The 23773-nt window shown below is 45.6% G+C and overlaps 1 protein-coding gene across 3 annotated transcripts; it reads right to left on the reverse strand.

The window, feature by feature from the left end:
• Positions 1–315: 315 nt before the first annotated feature.
• RABL2B (RAB, member of RAS oncogene family like 2B) lies at positions 316–23547 on the reverse strand. Of its 3 annotated transcripts, none has more exons than XM_049626632.1 (9): positions 23465–23547; positions 21624–21793; positions 8270–8299; positions 7100–7179; positions 6320–6399; positions 3460–3571; positions 3030–3124; positions 2583–2666; positions 316–2407 (listed from the first exon to the last, which is right to left on the reverse strand). In XM_049626632.1, the coding sequence occupies exons 2-9, from the start codon at positions 21728–21730 to the stop codon at positions 2327–2329; spliced, it is 669 nt and encodes a 222-aa protein (XP_049482589.1). In that variant the 5' UTR covers positions 21731–21793; positions 23465–23547; the 3' UTR covers positions 316–2326. The 3 variants fall into 3 exon arrangements, with proteins under 3 accessions (XP_049482589.1, XP_049482588.1, XP_049482587.1); XM_049626631.1 differs by having other exon boundaries at positions 3030–3127; positions 23465–23546; XM_049626630.1 differs by lacking the exons at positions 21624–21793; positions 23465–23547 and adding an exon at positions 8550–9071 and having other exon boundaries at positions 3030–3127.
• Positions 23548–23773: the final 226 nt, after the last annotated feature.

Here is a 23773-nt window from a genome sequence, read left to right on the forward strand (position 1 = left end):
CCTTAGAGTACCCAGGCTGCAGAACTGAGAAACAAGCATCTGCTGTAAGCCTTACGGGCAGTGGTAATTTGTGACGGCAGAAGCCTGCTGTTCATGGAAGTCCACGTACAAGCCTGTTTGTAGCAGCACTACTCGTATAGCTAAGAGGTGGAAACGGCCCAAATGTCCATCAACGAATGGGGGGGTGGTGGTGGTGGTAAACAAATGGTGGTAGATACATACAATGGAACACGATTCTGTCCTAAAAAGGAATGAAATATTTAATACATGGATGAATCTTGAAAACATTGTGCTAAAGAAGACAGACACAAAAGGTCACAGTATATCATTCCATTTATATGAAATATTCAGGATAGGTAAATCCATAGACAGAATACAGCTTAGAATTTGCTAGGGGCTGAAGGGAGGGGGTCTGGGGGAGAAACTGCTTGATGAGCAAGGGGTTTTACTTTTGAGTGATGGAAATATTTTAGAACTAGACAGAGGTGATAGTTGCACAGCATTGAAATTGTACTAAATGGGACTGCGTCGTTTACTTTAAAATGGTTAATTTTATGTTATATAAGTTTCACCTCAATAAATTATTTAAAAAAAGATCCAGGGGTGGTGTTCCCTGTATTAGTCAGGGTGGAATGAACTTTAAGCAGCAGGTGGGTCTGAGCATGTGAAGGTGGGTGGCCATGGGTGCTTCTGGCACCCTGCCTGAGCACTCCTCCCCTGGCTGCTTTAAGTGTTGATGGATAACCCTGCCCTTTTCTCCAGAGAACTGCCCTTTGCTGACTCGCAGGAGGAGCCACTTTGCTTTGGAGGCTAGGGGCCACCACCTGCACCCCCCTCCCTGTCCCACAATAGCTGACCTCCACAAAAAGCTCCTGGTCTCTAAGTGGGACCAACTCTGAGGCAGAGGAGACTGAAGCTGGCCTCCCACCCTCTTCTGCTCCCCTCACTTTGGAACCTGACTCCAAATGGTTACATAAAACCAATACTGATGGTGAATTCTATGGTCTTTGAATGATATCTCAATAAAGCCATTATGTTAAAAAGATACTTACACGAGTCATTTACAACACCAAATGTTTTTTGTTTTGTTTTTGACATTCTTAAAGGCCCACCTCACCAGGGTAACACATTCCCCCAAATCCCAGGTCAAGTTACATCTTTTCAGTTGAAATTGTAAGAATTAGTAATTTAAAGGCAAATAAGGTTTGTTCTTGTTTCTTGTTCTTCCCAAATACACATTCTTTTTAAAATGCTGAATTCCATTGAAATGGTCAGTAAAGCTGACCAGGGCTGCCCTCGCATGTCAGGTCAAGGCAACCTTCCTCCTAATCAGCTAATGATCACAAGTTCTTTCTGTGGGTTTTTGCTCAGTGAAATCCAGACCCACAAGCATGCACATAACGTGTAACGTTTGTGTTAAGTCAAGCTTTACTATAAAAATGAAAGCAATGGAAACAATGCACAGGATGATCATACACACACCAGTGAGCCCCAAGTCCAGGAGAGAAGGGGGAAAGGCAGTAGGGCAGCCCTTCTCCCTGCCCCACAAAGCAGTGCCCAAATAGTCTCAAAAAACAAGTGGGGGGGGTGGCGGCTACGGGAAGCTCTTCTAATCCAAATAGGTGAGCCATGGTATTAAGTGTTGTTAGACATGTCACCTGTTTCCCTGACTTTAATGGCCAACCTGTCCTGTGATCTAGACCTCAGTTTACCAGTGTGCTGGCAGTACCCAGGTACCCTGAGAAACATGTGGGATGAACAGCTGTCTGCTCAAAACCATTTCTAAAAAAAGCTGGTTGGGAGACTAAAGAGGAAAAAGAATGGAGCACCCCCCCCACCCCCCAAATCTGTAGAGGTGGGAATGGGATGGTAAGGGATTAGAAATAATTCCCTTGGTGGAAAGGCAATGAATAGGCCCTGAGGTCAGTTCTGGGAGAGAAAACACACCTCAGTTTCCTTTTATTTGAGAGATACACAAAGCATGTTCCCTGAAGCTCTTCACTGCCCCTACACAACATAGGGAGGCTTCAGGTACTGATCTCTAACTCTGCTTGACGCTCTGCTTGGACTTCTCATACCTGTCGAGGGTGCTTGCTTGTGCAGACCCCATCCCTGTCCCTGAGTACGGGGGTGGGGGTGGCAACTGTGGAAAGGTCAGGTATCATGGGCCATGGAGGTGGTGGTGGGGGGAATGGGTGGGCTTGCAGGAGGCAGAGAGGGGGATGGCCTGCAAGAGTTTTTCAATTCAGAGCTGGAGGGTTGTTGAGGGGAGGGTATTCTGAAAGAACCCCCACCCCCCAAGTCCATGAAGAGAGGCTTCCTTCTCTCAGGAAGGGGAGAGGCTCTCAAGACTGCCACGCTGCACTTGGTCTGGCACATCTTCCTCCTTCTGCTCCAAATCAAAGTTCTGTGAACAAGGTTGCAGGTGAGGTCTGGCCCTGTACATGCCGAGCACAGCTCTGATAATTCTAGGGGCGCATGCATGATGGGCATGTGTTGCCTGCAAAGGCTGGGTTATGTTCCACATCCCTCTGAGGAGAAGTTGTTTTCCTTATCCCACCCAAAATTTTGGCCTGACCTACCTCAAGCTCCTGCAAAACCTCGTCCATGAAGTCCCGGGAGTTGTGTTTGTACGACACAGCTAATCGAATTGCATCATTGAAGAGCTGGGGGTGAGGTGGAGGTGGTGGAAGGAAGGAAAGAAGGAAGACATGGCCGTGGGTGCCAATGCCCTGTCCGTGTCATATGTCCACCCAATACTCTACCCCTAAAGTCGGCAAGGTCACCCCTCAATTCACCTTCTCCCCATCAATGTACTTTTTCTCGCCAAGCTCAGCCCATTACCTCCCTTACTGTCAATACAATGACCCCTTCCTATTCTATTGCTCTGGATTGCCCACTCATAGTCCCTGCAATACCTGTCCTCTCCACCGTCCCTGTGGCCAGCCCTTCTCTTTGCAGCTTCCCTGGTCCCTTCACCATTTGGCCTTCCCTAACCTCACTAGACTACCTCTGCAGTCCACCATTACCTTCACAACATTGGTACCATCAGCAGCTGAGACAAAGTACAGGGGAAGGGAGAACTTCCTGGCAAAATTGAAGCTCTTTTGGGTCATCTTTATGTCTGCTGTAGAGAGAAGGTAAAACACTGGCCTGTCTATCAAGCGACAAGGACAGGAATTGGCAGGACAGGTCACTGGAGGCCCCCATTCCAGAAAGTGGGGCAGGCAGGGGCAATCAGGGGACATGTCCTAGAAAGAGTTCATTTAAAGGGATTTGTGTCTCGGGGAGAGGGAAGATTGCCTCAGTTGGTATCTTTACTGGCAAGAGATTGATGGCAAGCAAACAAGGGAAGAAGGACAGATCACTGAAGGTTCACTGCCCCAGGAATGGAGGAGGAAATGTGTGGTGGTGGGTCCCCCACGGAATGCTGACACGCAGATGCAGGGATGGCCCCACCATCAATTTTATTGGCCACCACGATGCACGGGATCTCTGGCCTGAACTCCCGAAGCTCTGTGTACCAGGTGCTCAGGTTCTTGTAGGTGACTTTCCTCTGCACATCGAACACCTGCAATGAACACAGGAGGGGAGAGAGCTCAGGTTGTCGGTATCTGCACCCCACCCACACGTGATGTGCACATGCAGGCAAGCGGCCCCGTGAACAAAGGCTACACTTGTTCCCGTCCCTCTAAGGGAAGCCCTCAGAGCCTCAGATCCAAAAGTGGTTTTTAAAATGTTTATTCCAGGGATGCTTGCGCGGCTCAGTTGGTTGAATGTCTGACTCTTGATTTCAGCTCAGGTCGTGATCCCAGGGTCATGGGACTGAGCCCTTCGTTGGGCTCCGTGCTAAGTGTGGAGCCTGCTAAGAAGTCTCTCTCTCCCTCTGTCCCTCTCTCCCGCACTCTCTAAAAATAAAATAAATCTTAAAAAAAAAGTTTATTCCTTTTCTGTTGTCACCTAATTCCGTTTACCTATTTTAACCAAGTTGTATCATTGTACTAATCAATAGTCTGTTACAAATTGTAAATTTTTGCTTTTTCTCCCCCTTAGTCTATTCTTATTTTTATTGCTTAAACTTTGTCTTAAAATTTCTTTGTGATAATTTTAAATGCTTGTAAAATTCCCCTTTAGTTACTATTGATGTACTTTTAATTTTAAACTTTTGTTTAATCTCGTATTCATTTTGTATTTTAAACTTCCTAAAAGTAGTTTCTAGCCATTATCATCATCATCATCATGATCATCATGAGGCAGCCGGCATCTCTCCTGCTTTGGCGGAGGGGGCAGGTGCGTCTTTGCCGCCACCAGGCTCTGGCTGCGGAGGACTGTGCTGGCTCTGGGAATCGCAGTGGTGCTTGTTCCTGCAGATCCTGGGCCTGATGCTGGGAGGGTCGTCCAAGCGTTCTTGTTGTTGGTAGTGGTCCACACGCAGGAGGCAGTGGGTGTTCACTGGCCAGGTCTCCACTTCACGACCACCACTAACCACCACTAACCCCCGCTGGGCCGCAGGCTCCTCCTCACAGTCTTGGGGAGAATCAGCCAGTTGTAGCGGAAGGAGCTGAGAGCCCTCAAGTGACGGAGCCGGTGCTGTGTGTCCGCTTGTCCCTCTGGATCAGGAAGCTGGAGCAGTTCCACATGACCATCCGTTGTAGGTGGCCGGAGATGGAAAGACTATCTTTTATTATTTTGTAGCTTGTAATTTGATTACCAGTTTACAAGTTATAGTGTTTTTTACCTATTTTAAAATATTAGCAATAAACATGAACACCGCAGACTGGCTCAAAGGACAGGGGAGGCCAGAAGTCCTGAGACGCTTCAAGTTGCTGCTGCAGGGATGGAGTCCCTCCAACCCCCGTGGGAGCTCCTCAAAGGCCATCCTCCAGGATGGGCTCAAAGGCCCCGGCACACAGTAGATAGAGCTGGACAACCCTGTAACCTGCTGGAATGGCTGCTCTTACTTCCAAACCACCCAGTCCTGCATGGGACCAAATGGATCTCACCCGGGGCCAGGGGCTTGCTCTGCATGGCAGTGGGCATGGGTCCCTACCCTGGAGGCAGCAAGAGGTCCCCCCCCGGGAGGTTCTTCCGTGGTACCCACAGGCCCCATTTCAACAAATGACCATGCTGTCTTGAATTTAAATGACACTTGTAATGGGTCTTCTGCAATCGGCTTCACATCAGGCTGCCTCCCATGATCACTGTCGATCACCTTTCATCCAGGTCTGGTTTCCTGAGCTGGCTCTCCTTGTTTTGAGAGCTGAGGAGGAGCTGGCTGGGACGAGGAGCAGCCCCATCAAGACTTCAAGGTGGTTCAAGGTGGAGGGTGGAAGCCTAGCTCCCTCTGGGACTAGCAGATCCCCAGGTGCTCATCACCAGGTGAGCGCTTTCTACCTGCCTGGCCCCATGCAGCAGGCACCGGGAGATACAGGCATGTAGGAATGCTGGCAGGACAGACATCCCCAGGTTTCAGAAGACAGTCCAAATGGAGCCAATGGAGAGGGGTCAGAGGCAGGAGGAGTACACTCCCAGAGAGAAAACGGAGGTGGGCTCAAAGCCCCAAATGCCAGCGCAGAATCAAAACAAATGGCTGGGCCTTGCCCTCCCAGTTCTCCAAGGTCAAAGATGTTGACTATGTGAGCCTCCAGGTGAGACTGCTGGCCTGCACTGCCCCCATCTGCCTTTCCCAGTCACCTCCTTGTTCTGTCCCCTTAAAGATACTACCTAGTATTACAATTTGGAAAATTTCAAGAGATTTTGTGTTACGGGATAGTGGAACCTGTGAATGGAGCCAGGACTCTGGGCAGGAGGCCCTAGAGACACAGCCTTGCACAGCTCTCCTGTGCTTCCCTAGCCCTCCCTCAGGCCCTCTTATGGCACTTTTTATCCTGTGGCTCTGGGGGGACCTCTGAAGACTGTGTTCTGGACAGCACAGAGGAAAGGGGCCACTTGGGAGCAACACCAGCTGGCAGTCAAGGGGGCCTCGAGAGCCTATCCGAGTAGGTGGCTCCATCAGGAAAGGATTGTATTTGCCTTAGATGGCATGCCTGATGCTGAGGCCCTGGGTGTGTTCCTCCCCCTGGATGGGGGTTCCTCCCCCTGGATGGGGGTTCCTCATCCGGACCCACTTGAAGCGAAGCTCACCTGGGCCTGTTCACACTCAGAACCTCTGGAAGCACGTGTAGTTTGAAACCTCCCCAGGCTTCCCTGTTCCCCTCTCCCCCAGCACCCGGCCTCGGTGAGGAGGGCTCAGCACTGCTGGGTCACCCCTCAAGCTTGCCCAGAGGGTAGCCTGTCCACTGCCCGGCTGGTTTCATACCATGATGCAGGCGTGGGCCTTGTGGTAGTAGGAGGCATGCATGCTCTGGAACCGCTCCTGGCCGGCTGTGTCCCAAAAGTCTGCAACATGAACACAGCTCTGACTGCCTCATGGGGCCGGAGGGCAGAGAGACCCGAACACACTGAGCATCTCTGTGCAGATCTCTGTGTGCAGAAACAGAACACGCGGGGAGGACAGGGAGGAACGAAGACCACACAGCGCGCATGTGTGCGTCATCAGGACACAACGCACCTGGGTGTGCCGTGGGAGGTGTGTGTATGGGGGTGCATGGGGGTGGGTGAGAAGAAGACACATGGGCAGGCCAGGAGGAAGGAGAATGCAGACAGGAAGTCCCAAAAGGGAGAAGGCAGGTGTCCCTGTTCTCCCACCCACAAGATGCAGGACCTTCCGAGGTCAAAACCAGGCTGATTTTCCACGTGTGTTGACCACAGATGGTGGACACAGGCAGGCAGGGTGCATGGCCTAACCAAGCAGCAGGCTATGACCTCACAATCTTAAAAGCTTTTGTGGAAGATAATATTCAGACCACAACTGTTATTTCTTTATGCTGGTTAAATTAGAATACCAGGTCAGAGAGCTGGAACGGAGGTCTTGAGTGCCTCCTCCCACCCTCCCTAGGCTCCTCTCTCGGTCCTTCCTACTACCCTTAGTCTCTGCTGGGGGTCTCATTTGCTCCCTGCCTGCCTCTCTCCCAGAGACTTCCATCCCCTCCCCTTTCCTCGCCCTTGAGAGTCTATGGCTCGGCCTTGTGCTGCTCACCCACAAGGACAGTCTTGCCGTCCACCGTGGCCGTGTGCTTGTACAGGGTCAGGGCATACGTGGACAGCTGTTGCGGCTGACTGCATTCAGGTTAAGGAAAAGAGATGAACAAAAAGGAAGGCAAGGAAGGTGCTTGGGGGGAGGCACTGGTGTGATGAAACTGGCCCTCTCCTTTTCTTTTTGGAGTTCTTTAGATTTTAAACTGAATGAATGTGGCAGACAGGATCACTTTCAAGTATCACTGGCACAAACCCCATGGAAAGGCGAAGGGCAGGAGAGGCTGGGAGACATCCCGGCCATCTAAGTACCAGGGACAGCATGGAATGGAATTTTACAAGAGAAGCCATCATAAACAGCATCACGTACTTGGAAAATGCAACCTTGGGGGCCCCAGCCTCTTCATGGACGGGGCTCTTGCAGGCCAGAGGGGAAACCCAGCCTTAGGCAGCAACATGACCATTCCAGGGAAAATTAATCTCTACAAGCTAGACAGCTGACAAGCTGTTTGTGACCTGCCTGTACATGAAACCCCAACAAAAAGCCTGGGGAATTACTTCCTGAAGCTGCAAGATGCAGGGTGGTCGAACCAGCAAAGCTGGGATGATGCAGGGGCAGCTGCAAAGAAGCACTTGGTAGAAGGTGAAGCAAGATATACTCAGGCTCCACCTTGGGGGTCAAGGCCCAGGGCAGGAAGCAGGACACTCTAGGGCTCTTTTCTGCCACAGTTCTTAGTAGATTGACGTGGGAAGCTTTTTAAAACCATCCCAGTTGCCAGGGAGTGTCTCGCTCCAAGCCTAGACCTTGTGACAATCCATAGGAGGAGGGAGCAGTTCCTGTTTTACAAAGTTCATTCATACCAGAGAATTTTAAAGCATTAGCCCAAGCTTTGAGGTCAGAGAGGTTAAGTGACTTGGCCAAGGCCAGAGCTACTAAGGAGGAGGAGGTGGGGTTTGAATCCAGGCACGTGACCAGGTACTGTTAGCCATTCTATTGTCTTTCTGATGTAAAGCAAATGCAAACAGGACACTGGTGAGAACAGTCATGAAGGAAACCTATGCATTCACTCACCTAGCCCTCCTCCCCAGGGCAAAGGGGTGAACAGTGAGGTTGAGTTGGCATGAGGGGAGAAGGGCCCCAGGAACAAGGAGCACTTCAAACTTTGAAGGATACAATCCATCCATGAGAAACCTCTCCATAAGTCTGTAAGGACAGTGTGCAAGGTGATCAGGGTACATCCTTCAACCTTCCTCCTCCTTGCCCCGCGTCATAACCCCTGTCCAGGCTGACAAGCTGGGGCCATTCATTCCACAGCCACACAGTTTCCTTTTAGGACAATGCCCAGGAACTGCCCCCCAACCCTCTTCTTGACTCCCCTTAAGTGCCCGGCATCCCTTAGTTGTAACACCGATCCAGCACCCACAGCTGCTTTGCCGGAGGGCAGGGACCTCACCTTCCTTCTTTTGGAGCACCACAACAGCCGGTAACCTGTATTAGTTGAAGGGATAAAGACCGATCTTTGGAGCTCTGCCATACGTCTACACTGGAGAAGTCTGTGTGAACCATGAACTCAATAAGTCTAAAAGTGAGTTTGTTTAACCCACTCATCCTGTCCTTGTTCCTGAATTATCTAGTTAGTGGCATCACCCCATTCTCCAAGTCTGGAACCCGGAATCAGCATTACTAGCCCCTCATAACAAAACAGGCTACATTACCACAAGTTCATATACCAGTCCACGCGAGGCTCTCAGACCCACTGTTCCTGCCTCTGCACACTACTGACAAACACCATGATCCCTGCTCTATGCCTAGGAAACTGACACCAGGCAGACTGTGCCCTCTGCCCAAGAGCCATTCCCCTAATATTCTGCAGGTCCTCCAGGGCTTTGCTCAAATGTCACCTGAGCAGTGGGACCTTCCCTGGTGATCTTACTTGTAATAGGCAAGCTCTATCTTACCTTGTACTCTGTCTTACCCTGTAGGTAATACCAACAGAAACACTCAGTATTTTACTTATTGACAGTTTACCTCTCTCGACTAGAATGGGAGGCCACGAAAGCGATTTTAGTTTATTGCTGCACAGCCAGTGCCTAGGACAAAAAACATTTAGACTATGACTAGCATGCAAACACCACAGGAAAAACTGTAGCCTCAGTGGGGAGCTTAGATTTCCACCCTTGGGGGGTACCTCAACAACATTACCAAGCTGTCCTGATAGGGAGCTGGAACTTTCTTCTCTACCATATGGCAATGAGACACCCCCCCGCTGCCGCCACCCCATAGTGTCAGTGGAGACCACAGGTGCTGCCTCCCCGCTTCTTCTACTGAAGCAGCGCTGCAGGAAGCCAGCTAAAACAGAAGGTTCAAATAAGATTCAGAGTCTCATAACATGATCCTCACAACATCCCAGTTTCTTCCAAAAATCATTCATCATATTAAGAATCAAGGAAGATCTCAAAGTGAGTGAAAAAAGATAATCAATAAGTGCCAACACTGTGCTGATACAGATGTTCAAATTATCTGTCAAAGTTTTTAAAGTAGCTGTCATAAATGAGCAACTATAGATGTGCTTGAAATAAATGAAAATACAGAAAGCTTCAATAATGGGCCAATTCCTAAAAGCACAAACAAGCAAAACTAACCTAGTAAGAAAGAGATCATTTGAATAGCTCTGTAACTATAAATCTCTAGGCCCAGATGGTTTCAGGGTAGAATTCTGCCAAACACTGTAAGAATTAATATCAATTTTGCACAATCTCTTCCAGAGAACAGAAGAAGAGGGAATTCATTTTATGAAGTCACTTTATCCTGATATCAAAATCAGTCAAAGACAGTACAGGAAAAGAAAAACAACCTTACAGACCAACATCTTCCATGAATATAGCATCAACAAATTATTAACAGAATTCAGGAACGTACAAAAGAAGTTATACACCACGACCAAGTATGAAGCATTTCAGGCGTGCCAGACTAGTTCGATATCTGAAAATCAATGAATGCAATCTAACATATTAACTGCCTAAAGAAGAAAATCACAGGATCATATTGATTGATGGAGAAAATGCATCTGCAAAACTCAACATCCATTCTCGATTAAAAAAAATAAAATAAGAAACGAGGGGAATTAGTATGTTGAAAAGTACAAAATACTGATGAAAAAAATTAAAGATCTGAATAAATGGAGAGACATACTATGTTTATGGATTGGAAAACTCAATAAAAAAACGATGTCAATTCTCCTAAAATTGATATACAGGCTTAATGCAATGCCTATTAAAATTCCAGCAAGATGTTTTATAGGTATCGTCAAGATTGCATACAACTTATGTAGGCAGGCAAAGGAATTAAAAAGCTAAAACAAATGTGAATAAGAATAAAATGGGAAGAATCAGTCTACCCAATTTTAAGACTTACTATAGCTACTGTAAGCAAGATGTGTGGTACTGGCAGCGGGACAGACACACAGACTAATGGAATACAAGAAGGAACCCAGAAATAGTCTCACAGAAGTAAAGCCAACTGGTTTTTCACAAAAGTGCAGAAGGCAATGGAGGAATGACAGTCTTTCAACAAATGATGCTGGGCCAAGTGAGTATCTACAAAGGAAAAAATAAACCTTTACCCCAAACCCTCATACCTTAAACAAAAGTTAATTCAAAATTGATCACAGATGGGGCGCCTGGGTGGCTCAGTCGGTGAAGCGTCCGACTTCAGCTCAGGTCACGATCTCGCGGTCCGTGAGTTCGAGCCCCGCGTCGGGCTCTGGGTTGATGGCTCAGAGCCTGGAGCCTGCTTCTGATTCTGTGTCTCCCTCTCTCTCTGCCCCTCCCCCCATTCATGCTCTGTCTCAAAAATAAAAAAATAAACGTTAAAAAAAATTAAAATAAACAAAATTGATCACAGACTTAAACGTAAAATGTAAAAATACAAAGCTTTTATAAGAAAACACAGGAAAAAGATCTTTGGGACCCAGGGCTTGGTAGAGATCAAAGTCCATGACTTCAGTAACATCAAAAGCATGATCCATAAAAGAAACAAATGGACTTCATGAAAAGTAGAACCTTCTGCTCTATGAAATAGCTTGTTACAAGACAGCGGAAGACAAGCTCTCAACAGGAAGAAAATGTTTGCAAAGAGCACATCCAGCAAAGACCAGTACCTGGAAAAATAATAGCCAAAACTCTACAATGAAAAAAACTCTCAATTAGAAAATGAGCAGAAGGCATGAAGAGACACGTAACCGAAGAGGAGATGTTCTACATCACCAGGCATTAGGGACATGGAGAGTAAGACCATGCTGAGCTATGACTACATGCCTGCCACGACGGCTAAGATAAAAATTAGCAATAACACTAAATGTTGGCAAGGATGCAGAAAAAACTGCATCTTTCACACATTACTGGTGGGAAAACAGACATTTTGGAAAATAATTTTATTTCTTTTTTAAAACATTTATTTATTTAAATTCAAGTTAGTTAACACACAGTGTAGCACTGGCTTCAGGAGTAGAACCCAGTGATTCATCTCTTACATATGACACCCAGGGCTCATCCCAACAAGTACCCTCCTTAATGCCCATCACCCATCTAGCCCATCCCCCACCCACTTCCCCTCCAGCAACCCTCAGTTTGTTCTCTGTATTTAAGAGTCTCTTATGGCTTGCTTCCCTCTGTGTTTTTATCTTATTTTTCCTTCCCTTCCCCTATGTTCATCTGTTGTTTCTTAAATTCCACATATGAGTGAAATCATATGGTATCTTTCTCTGACTTATTTTGCTTAGCATAGTCCCCTTTAGTTCTATCCACGTTGCTGCAAATGGCAAGACTTCATTCTTTTTGAATGAAATTCTTTTCGTCTTCTTTTAGTATTCCATTGTATATATACATACCACATCTTCTTTACCCATTCCTCAGTCAATGGACATTTGGGCTCTGTCCATAAGGTGGCTGTCGTCGATAGCACTGCTGTAAACATTGAGGTGCCTGTGCCCCTTCAAATCAGCATTTTTGTATTCTTTGGATAAATACCTTGTAGTTTCTTAACAAATCAAACATATACTCACTGTATGGTCTAGCCATGAAATGAAATAAAATCTTACATCCGTGCCAAAACCCACACATGTGTTCACAGCAACTTCATGTGTACTAGCCAAGACCCAGAATTAACTGAAATGTCACTTGACAGGTGACTGGAAAAGTCTGGAAAACCACACCGTGGCCATCTACCATGAAATACTATTCAGCAACAAAAAGGAGCACACTATTGATAGTGCAACAACTTGGATGGGTTGTAAGGATATTATGCTGAGTGAAAAAGGTCACAGGTTGTATAATTCCATTTACACAATGTTGCCAAAATGACATGATTATAGAGATGGAGAATAAATTGGTGGTTACAGGGGTTAGGGATGGTGGAAAGTGAGGTGGGGTGGGTGTGAGTATTAATGGGCAGAATGACCAAAGTTTTGTATCTTAATTCCATTGATAGTTGCATAAATCTGCACATGTGATAAAATGACACAGAATTATACATGCATCAAACCAATGCCAATTTTCTGATTTTGATAATGTTCTACAGTAACTTAAGATATTATCATTGAGGAAGCTGGGTGAAGGGTGCACAGGCCCTCTCTGTACACTCTGTGCAACATCCTGTGAAATCTGTATTATTTCAAAATGAAAAGAGAAAAAAAAGCAAAACAGAGAGGGACAAAAACCACAAGAGACCCTTAAATACAGAGAACTGAGGGTTGCTGGAGGGGAGGTGGGTGGGGGATGGGCCAGATGGGTGATGGGCATTAGAGAGGACACTTGTTGGGATGAACACTGGGTGTTATATATGTAAGGGATGGATCACTGGGTTCTACTCCTGAAACCATTATTACACTGTGTGTTAACTAACTTGGATTTAAATTTAAAAAAAAGGCAAACAAAAACCACAGGTTGGGAGATGTCTGCAATGCTGGTAACTGACAAGCATGAATACACAGAAAATATGAACAGCTCTGATACGCAAGTGAGAGAGCACACAGCCTGTGCACTAAGAATACGAACAGGTGAATGGCTAATGAACATATAAAAAGATGCTCAGTGTTTTAATAATTTAATAATTTTAACGCAAATTAAAACGAAGTAGCTTTCACATCCCTTCAGACTGGCACAATTCAGAAAGTCACATGACACTGAATGTTGGGGATTTTGTACTGTGCTGGCAGCAGCATAAATTTAATAGAACTATTTTGGAGAGCAATTTGGATATCTCAGTGTTTGAGGTAATCTTAAAACTAGGCCATTTCACCCCAGGCCTAAGTGTGTGCCCAAGATGGTAGGCACAAAAATATTCACGGCAGTATTGTATTTAATATCGTAAAAATGATAACATTGTAAATGTTCTTCAACAGAAGAATAGACAACTTTAGTACAAACTAGTTAAAAACAAATTTACTAAGTTGCTTACCACTTAGCAGATACTATGGTAGGTGTCATGACATAACACTGAACAGAACAGATGAAGATCCCTGTCAAGACAGACAACAAATAAGCCCTTAAAATATATGCAGCCACATGTATGGTCATCGCATTTAGGACAAAGGCATCGCTATAGTTGAGTGGGGTTAACCGTTTCATCAATTAAGCATGTGGAAGCAATTGAGTATCTGTACCGGGAAGAGATGAACCTTGAGGCCGTTAATGAAATGGGGAAGTAGGAGGTTCTGGGGGGGGGGGGGTCAACCCCCACCTGAAATATCCAGTAAACTGGAAAAGATGATCAGAACGAACCAATTCAGAACTGAGTGGATGCACAGAAGCAGGACAGCACTAGGTGGCAACAGAGTGCTGATCCCCGTAGAAGGGCAACCTGCGCCAACCAGCGGTAGCTGCCCATCCCTCAGGCCTGTCGCACCAACTTGGTGAGCTGTGCTCCAAGGTTCTGGCTACGGTCTGGGGTGCCGGAGAGATATTGCCCTCAATCAGTCTGGGTCACATGTTTTGCTCAATTAGGTCTCAGCTCTCTCAGGCTTCAGGTTTCCCGTGCTGGTGTATATTGGAGATTTCAAGGGCTAGGAAGATCTTAGTTTTTCTTTCCATTTTTGGAGCCAGAAGTTTAAGGAAATCTTTGTCAGGTCACTATCTGACCACAGATAATAGAACAGAAACATCAGTGACCACACACAAGGAATACACACTTTGTGAAAATAGTCTGGAAAAATTACAAATAGACAACTCTTGTTTCCCCAAACAAGGGGAAATCAGCAATGCCTGAAGAGTGGGAGAATCTGATTTTTAAAGGTGTCACATTAAAACACTCAGACTGTCTAATTCTCATCAAAACAACTCCAAAGCTTACAAAGAAATGAGAAGATATGACCCATTCTCATGAAAATAAGAATCTGACAGAATCAACCCCAAAAGAAATGCAAACATTGGAATTACTCGTCAATTATCAAAATTGGGTATCTTAAATATGCTCAAAGGGCTAAGGGAATTCATGGACAAAGAATTAAAGAAATCAGGAAATGATACATGAATAAAATGAGAATATTAATAAAGAGATAAAAATTATGAAAAGGAACCCAACAAAACTTCTGGAGCACAAAAGCACATTAATTACAATGAAAACAAAACAAAACAAAATAACCTCACTAGAGGGTTTCAACAACATATTTAAGCAGGCAGAAGACAGGGTCAGCAAACTTGAAGATAAGGTGGTTGAAATTATCCAGTTGGAGAAGCAGAAGAAAGAAAGAATAAAAATGAGCAGGGCCTAAGGAACGTATGGGACAACACAAAGCAAACTAACATATGCATCGTAAAGAAAAGAGAGATCTGAAGAAACAATGGCTAAAAACTTCCTAAACTTGACACAAGACATGAATACACACACCCAGAAAGCTTCACACATTCCAAGCACGATAAACCCGGAGATCCACATTGAGACACATCATAGGCAAACTGTTGAACCCTAAAGACAAAATCCTCAATAAGACAAACAGCCCCTTTCTCATCAGACACCACTGAAGTCAGAAGGCAGTGGGATGACATATTTAAAAGGTCCTGAAAGAAAAAAGCTGTCAACCAAGATTTCTATATCCTGAAAACTATCCCTCAAGAATTAAGAAGTTAAGACATTCCCAGATAAAGATAAGCTGATGAAGCTCATTACCAGTGAACTTGCCCTACAAGAAATGCTAAAGTGAGTCTCTTTTACGTTAACACAAAAGGGCACTAGATGGTAATTGGAAGTTGTATGAAGAAGTAAAGATCTTCAGTAAATGTAGCTATGTAGGTAAATATAAAAGCCAGTATTCTTGTACTTTTGGTTTGCAACTCCCCTTTTTCCTATATGATTTAAAAGGCAAATACAGGGGTACCTGGGTGACTCAGTCGGTTAAGCGTCCGATTTCAGCTCAGGTCATGATCTCAAGGTTTGTGAGTTTGAGCCCCGTGTCGGGCTCTGTGCCGACAGCTCAGAGCCTGGAGCCTGCTTCCGATTCTGTGTCTCCCTCCCTCTCTCTGCCTCTCCCCGGCTTGTGCTCTGTTTCTGTCTCTCTCAAAAATAAATAAACATTAAAAAATTTTTTAAAGGCAAATACATAAAACAATAACTATAAATCTAAGTTAACGAGCACTGAACATATAAAGATGCAGTCTGTAACAAACCAATACAAAGGCCTGGGATGGAGACATCTAGGAACAGAGTGTTGGTGTACTACTGTAACAAACTGGTAATATTTAAATAGGTTGTTATAAGTTTAAGATGTTAATTGTAGTCTTTAGGGCAACCACTAAGAAACAAAGAATTATACAAAAAAAGGGAAAAGAGAATCAAAATAGCACACTACAAAAAAAAAAATTAATAAAAAAAATATTAAAGTAATTGAGGAAAACAACCAAAAGACACAGAAAACAAACAGCTAAATGGCAGAAATAAGTCCTTCTTTACCAGTAATTGCTTCAATTACTGTTGTTTCAAATGTCCATGGATAAAGCTCTCCAATGAAGAGTGAGAATACTGGCAGAATACATGAAAATACCTGATCCACGCATGTACTATCTGTAAGAGACTCACAATAGACCCAAAGTCACAAAAAGGTTGAAAACAAAAGATGAAGATAATCCATGCAAACAGTATCTAAAAAGGAGCTGGGACAGCTGTACTAGAGTCAGACAAAATAAACTTTCAGTCACAAGTTACGAAACAAAGAAGGATATTACACATTGATAAAAGTTTTTTTAATCTACCAAGGAAATATAAAAGTTATAAACATATATGCACCTAAAAACAGAGTCCCCAAATACAGGAAGCAAACACCAATAAAAGTAAAGGGAGCTGTAGTTAGCTGCACGAGAACATACTAAGATCTCAAACCCCACTGTCAGCAATGGGGACAATGGCTGAGGCAGAACAACAAGGAAACCAAGGACTTGAAGAACACCACACACCAGTCAGACCTAACACACATACAGAGCACACTACACCTAACAGCAGCAGCACATGTCTCTCAAGTGAACACAGGTGATCACATAAAACAAGTCTTAATAAAATTAAAAAGACTGAGATCATAGGAAGCATCTTTTCCAATAGAATGGGAGGATACCAAAAATAATAGCAGGAGGAAAACCAGAAAATTCACAACTATGTGGAAATTAAACAACACAGTATTAAACAAGCAAAAGGTCTAAGAAGAAATCATAAGGACAATTAGAAAATGTCTTGAGACTTGGGGTGCCTGGGTAGCTCAGCCAGTTAAGTGTCTGACTTTGGCTCAGGTCTGTGAGTTCTGTGCTGACAGCTCAGAGGCCTGGAGCCTTCTTCTGATTCTGTGTCTTCTTCTCTCTCTGCTCCTCCCCCACTCACGCTCACGCTCTGTCTGTCTCTCTCTCAAAAATAAGTAAACATTAAAAAAAAAAAAAGAAAATGTCTTGAGATGAATGAAAATGAAACACAGCAAACCAAAACTTAAGGATGAAGCCAAAGATGTGCCAAGAGCAAAATTTATACCCGTTAAGCACATACCTTAAAAATGAACAAAGATCTCAAATCAACGACAAACTACACCTTAAAACACTAGACACAAAAGAGCAAACTAAACACAAGCTCATGAGAGGAAGGTAGTAGTAAAGATTTCAGTGAAGATAAACAAAATGGAGACTAAAAAGACAATGGAGAAACCCCTGAAACAATAATTAGGTCTTTGACAAGATCAACAAAATCAATAAACCTTTAGCTGGGCCAAGGAAAGAGAGAGAAGGCAAAATCTGATCAAAATCAGAACTGGGGACACTAACATCAATTTTACGGAAACGGCATGGAGCCTGCTTGGGATTCTCCCTCCCAAACTCTTTCTTGCCTCCCCTGCTTGCGGGCTCTGCCTCTCAAAATAAACTTAAAAAAAAAAAAAAGAGACTACCATGAATAACTGTATGCCAACAAACTGGATACTCTAGAGGAAATTTCTAGAAATACGCAAACTACCAAACCGATATAAGAAGAAACAGAGAATCTGAATGGACTATACCAAGTAAGCAGTATCCAAAAATCTCCCATAAAGAAAAGGCCAGGACTGGATAGCTTCACTGGTGAATTCTACCAAGCACTTAATGAATTAACACCAATCCTTCTCAAACTTGTCCAAAAAATTGAAGAGGAGGGGCATTTCCTAATTCTTTCTAGGAGGCCAACATTACTCTGATTCCAAAGCCAGACAATGACATACAAGAAAAACAGTATCTTTAAACATAGATGTAAAAATCTTCAACACAGTAATAGCAACCAAATTAATATTAAAAGGATCATATATCGTGCTTGCTTCAGCAGCACATATACTAAAAAAAAGGATCATATACCGTGACCAGGGGAGATTTCTCTTGGAATTTATGGGTGGCTCAATGTAAGAAAAAACATACCATATTAACAGACTGAAGGAAAAATCCTACCTGTTCTCAATAAATGCATAAAAAGCATTTGCCAAAATTGACACCATTTCATGACAAAAACACTAAATTACTAGCAATAGAAGGTATTTCCTCAACAGGATAAAGGCCATATATGAAAAAACTGTAATAAACATCATACTTAATTGTGAAGGACTAAAAGCTTTTCCCCTAAGATCAGAAACAGGAGAAGGATCCGACTTTTGCCATTTCCATTCAACACAGCCGTAGAAGTTCCAGTCCAAGCGCTATGGGGAGAAAACAGCCATTCTGAGCTGCTGCTCAGGCATCTGACAAGCAGGACAAGGCTGCTCACACCGAGTCTCGAAATGCAGATAAGAACCTGAGCTTAGGATGCCCGCCCAAGTTCCCACTTTGTCTTTCCCTGGCACCTTCTAAAATAACCACTTAGGGAGTGCCTGACTGGCTCAGTCATAGAGCATGTGACTCTTAAATCTCAGGCTTGTGAATTCAAGCCCCACACTGGGCATGGAGCCTCCTTCAAAAAATAAGTAAATTAAAAAAAATTTTTTTTTTTTTTAAATAGCCACTTAGATTTGAGCCTGCAAAAAGTGAGTGACCTCCACCCCCAAACACCTTATAAGTGCTTGCTGGTGACCCAGGATGGAGGGCTGCCCTTCCCCTGGCTCATTTCACTCCCACTTCTGGGATCCGTAAGTAATAAGTCTTGGGACTTTTTCTTGTGGGTGTATTGAAAGTGCACCTTCAGTCAAAACAAGCCCAGGGCTTTCACTTCCCCAAAGTGGGAGCTCAGGGCTGGCTTATACCTCTCATCCACCCTTATCCATCAGGTCATAGCTGGCATATTCTTTTTTTTTTTTTTTTTAAATGTTTATTTAGAGAGAATCCCAAGCAGGCTCCATGTTGTTAGTGCAGAGCCTGACGTGGGGCTCAATCCCATGAACTGTGAGATCATGACCTGAGCTGAAATCAAGAGTCAGACGCTCAACTGACTGAGCCACCCAGGTGCTTAAGTCAAATACACCAGCTGCAAGAAGCCCCTAACACAGGCACCTTTGCAAGAAAAGGAAATAAAAGGCATCCAAATTGGAAAGATGGAAGTAAAATTATTTCTATTTAAAGATAGTGATTTTATACATAGAAAACGTTAAAAAGTCCACAAAAACAGTAATAGAGCTAATAATTCAGCAAAGCTGCAAGATATAAATTCCACACACAAAAATAGTATTTCCATACACTGGCAATGAAAAGGGAATTTAACCAAGGAGACATAATACTTGTACACTAAAACTATAAAACACTGCTGAAAGAAATTAAACTAGACATAAATAAATGTAAAGATATCAGTGTTCATGGATTTGAAGGCTTACTGTTGCTAAGTAGGTAACACTACCCAAACCAATCCACAGATTCAATGCAATCCTTATCCCAATCCCAATGACATTTTTGCAAAATAAAAGAACATATCTCAAAATTCATATGGAATTTCAAGGGATCCCAAGTAGCCAAAACAATCTTGTGAAAGAATAACAAAATTGAGGGACTCACATTTCCCTGAGGTCAAACCTTCACACAAAGCTATAATACTTAAAATAGTGTGGTACTGGCACAAATAATATGAACATACAGACGAAATGAATAGACACTTGAGAAATAAACCCTCACATACATGGTCAACTGATGTCTGACAAGGGTGTCAGGACCATTCAATGTGGGGGGAAGCATTGTCTCTTAAACAAATGATGCTGGAAAAACTGGATATTGCCATGCCAAAGAATGAAGGTGAGTCCCTTCCCTCACACCATATACAAAAGTTAACTCAAAATGGATCAAAGACCTAAACTTAAGAGGTGAAACTATAAAACTTTTATTTTTTGTTAACATTTGGTTATTTGAGAGAGAGTGTGCATGTGAATAGGGGAGGGGCAGAGGGGCAGAGAGAGAGAGAGAGAGAGAGAGAGAGAGAGAGAATCCCAAGCAGGCTCTATGCTCAGCCTGGAGCCCGATGTGGGGCTTGATATTACAACTGTGAGATCATGAACTGAGCTGATATAATGAGGTGGACGCTCAACCGACTGAGTCATCCAGGTGCCCCAAACTATAAAACTTTGAGAAGAAAATGTAGGATCGTATCTTAATGATACTCCCCTAAGAGCAGATATATAGACCAATGGAACAGAATAGAGAGCCCAGAAACAAGCCCACACATATATGGTCAAATATCTCATCAGAGAACTAAGACTATACAATGGAGAAAGGATGGGGGCACATGCAGGAGCGAAGGAAAAGCCCCCCTCAGGAGGCAGTGACCAGATCTGAGGACGCCTGCTCACAAGCAGTGGAAGAACTACATCATTAGAGTCCACCCTCAACAGAGGCTTGGGGGGCCAGAAACACAGGTGCAAACAGGAAATGGAATCAAGAGGCACGAATGTGCTGTGTGAACAAGAAAGGCATTTCAGAGAAAGTCTGGTGCTTGGGGCGGCCCCAGTGGCCAACACTGTGGTAATCGATGAAGTCTTGTATTACTACTTTGTGTTTGTCGTCCTAAGGGAGGCTTGTAAGAAACTGGCATTGAACTTGGGGCTGGGCGGCACCAAGGAAGCTGGCAAGGTGGCCATCTTGGGGCTCACACCAAGCTACACTCTCTACAGCCCCCATCTGCTAATGAGCTGACAGCTTGCTCCCTGCCTGCCTGCCTGCCATTCCTGCTCCCTGTGTGCTGGGAAATACTAAACGTGGTTGGGGAAAAAGGGGGTGCTATTTACTATGTAATCTCCCCATGCTACAACACTCACCCACATTTTCGTTGTACAGGCATGTTGTTGAGGGCGGTCAGAGTAACTGCAAGACGCTAAACTAGAGCTGCAGTGTGTATGTATGGGGTAGGGCAGGGAGAATGGGAATTCATGAAGATGGCCTAAAAACCAGCAAAGCCCTTGGAATCAAAGGGTAAGGTAATAAGTGATGAAGCTGGAAGACAAGGTAGACCTGGAGCACCTAGGAGACAAGACTCAAGCTGAGAAGGCAGAATGGGAGGTGTGGGATCTGCCAGCATCGTAGAGCCCCTCCTCAACCCTACAGGTGGGAGTCCCAAACTGTGCACAGGGGCACTGGAGCCAGTTATGATGCAGCCAGTCTCCACACTGATCACAGCCAGTCGTCATTTCTTTCTACTCTGCTTAATCTGGATGGGTTCCTCCAAGAAAGCATCTGCACCGCTTCTAATCAATCTGTCACCGGGTCTCCATTCCCACTGTTTCTGCCTCACAGACTCGCCCACACAGCACATGCAGGATCCCCTGGCTCTGATGTCCTCACCCTGGACTGCTTCAGCAGTCTCCAGGGTGACCTGCCCATATCTGCTGCTAGGACTCATGGAAAAAGCTTGATTTATTCAGTCCTTACGACTTGCTCCCCCCTCCTGCAACACACACAGCTGCTGATGTGTTCCCCCCCCCCCCCCCCCCCCCCCCGGACACCTGGGCTCCAACCAAGACTATTCCCTACCACCCCTACGGAAGTCATGATCCTCTGTGCCTCCAGCAGGTTTTTCTAATAACCCTGACCTGCGCTGGGACTGGTCTTTCTTCCCTCATCTCCCAACATACTTGGATTTGCCCACAGCGCTGTCTCCTAGGCAGATGATCTTCACGTTGTCATCAGCATCATATTTCTCTTGGTCGAGCTCACAGGGTTTGGCTCTGTCGCTGGCCATTGGCTCCCGGCTCCTGGCTGTTCAGCCTGGGGTAGGTGCGTGTGTAGGGGGTCTTGTCACTGTCTGGGAAGTTCAAGAAGAGGCTGTTGTTAAAATGATGGGAAGTTTCCAAATCTATTTCTTCCTCTTCCTGGACTGGGGAGAGAAGGAGCTGATGAGAGCAGGGCCCAAGGACACACTTACATCCTTCTCTACTCACCACCAACCTGGCTGTCACTCGCTTCACTGTGGGGTTGTAATCTTGTCCCCACCCAAATCCTCTTCAGGTGGTGGACCCTATGTCATCTCTTTACTACAGCTATGTTCACGGCCACACCTTCCACTCCCACCTCAAAAGACAGTATTTTACAAACTGTACATAGACAAGTTTCTCACTGGTAAAACAAGGACAAAAACCAGTGCCCATGTCATACAATCAGTGTGAGACAGAGACAGTCCTCTGTAAACCTGAGCTCTTCTCACTGAATGACAGCCCACACAGCCAGAGACACCTAATGTGCATTCCTGACCACCCACCTCATGCCTCTCACCTCCCCTTCACTTTTCACCCTGGTTCAATCAGTAGCTGTTTCTTCTTCTCTCACTGTGGACATTCCACAGACCCTCTTCTCTAAGGTTATTTCAAGTATCTTCTAAATGCTGACGATGCCAAATCTGCACCTACACCAAGATTGCTTCTCTTGGCAGCAGACTCAAGTAGGCAACTGCCTACCAGACTTGGACTAGTAGATTCTGCCACACAGGGACAAATAACATGTGAAAACACAAATACTTAAGTCCTGCCCACCCCAAACATCAATCCTCACATCCCTCATCTGTACAAGACAGTGCCGGCCACCCAGTGACAACATCTAGGTGTGACATCATCTCTAGCTCTGTTCTTTCCTCACTCCCAAACAGAACCTTTAAAATTGTACTGAGAATGTACAATAGTCCAGACTCTGAGGTAATTAGGCACATAGAAATGACGCCATAGGCTCTTACTGAGCATTCACCATGAGCAGACCTTGTGCTGGGTTCAGAAGAAAGGAGACACGATGTTGGCAGTCTACTGTGGCAAGAGCGATGGCAAGGGTGTGAACACCGCGGAGGGTGTAAAATACCAACAGGATCCCGAGTTTCCCTGATTGTACCACTGCAGTGCCATTGCCTCTCCTCAGGTAGGTACTGAGCCTTGTTTACCCAGGTACCCTCAGCTTCATGAGCAGTGCCTGGGAAGTGGCAGATGCTTGGTAAGCATAATGAAGGGGTGCCCCTTCCACTTCCACGCTGGAGCAGAGTGACCTGTTCCAAAGCCAAACCCAACCTTGTTAACTTCAAGCTCGAAGAGTTTCAATGGTTGTCACTGTCCTCACCATCCAGTGCGCAAGCTGTCTTTCATTCAACTTTTTTTTTTTTTTTTTTTGGCATTCAACACATCTCGGAACCAACCTTCCCGGTTAGGCTGGACTGCCCTCGCCCCCAGACCGCTGCGTGCACCCAACGACGCGTCCTTCTCCTGCCTAGGGCTGAGACTGCTGGGGGGAAACAAATAAGACCACGGACTCCGCAGGCTGGCCCGCCTGTGGCCAACCATTCCCCAGTCCGCGCCCGCCGGTTATGCATCCCGATCCTGTCCCGGTCCCCGGACCACCCCGCCCCGTCGCGTTCCGCCCCAGTCCCCGTTCCGCCCCGAATCGCGTCATTCTCCGACCCGGTCCCGCCTCGGACGCCGCGGGCCAGCCGGGGACTTACTCCGCGCCGCGCTCCGCTTCCGGCTCAGTCGGCGTCCTCGCAGCTGCTACGCAACCGCGCAAGGACCCAGAGGAGGGCTGCCCGGCCGGAGGCCTGAAGGACCCCTCCTGGGCGCGGGCTGGCTAGCGCGGTGCCGGCCGGGAGGACCTCAGGTGATTGGGTGAACCGCCGCCGGTGCTGAATCGGGCGGGGCTGGAGGCCGGGCGGCGGGAGTATGCGGGGTGGGCTTCCTGCGACGTTCAAGTGGGGCAACGTGGATAAATGCAGCTGGATTGTGTTTTCCATCTTGGTGTAGGAATTTGTGACAGA

The sequence above is a fragment of the Panthera uncia genome, chromosome B4 (genome assembly GCF_023721935.1).
Source record: "Panthera uncia isolate 11264 chromosome B4, Puncia_PCG_1.0, whole genome shotgun sequence".
NCBI lineage: Eukaryota > Metazoa > Chordata > Mammalia > Carnivora > Felidae > Panthera > Panthera uncia.

Bases quoted from the DNA above. Each gene is read 5' to 3' on its own strand.
- RABL2B (XM_049626630.1), bottom strand. From the start codon at position 8,704: ATGAGTGGGTTAAACAAACTCACTTTTAGACTTATTGAGTTCATGGTT. The intron at 8,300-8,549 runs GTGAGGTCCCTG...CTGTCCTTACAG, and splicing joins GGTGCTCCAAAAGAAGGAAG to ACTTATGGAGAGGTTTCTCA. The intron at 2,408-2,582 runs GTAGGTCAGGCC...CCTTGTTCACAG, and splicing joins AGGTTTTGCAGGAGCTTGAG to AACTTTGATTTGGAGCAGAA.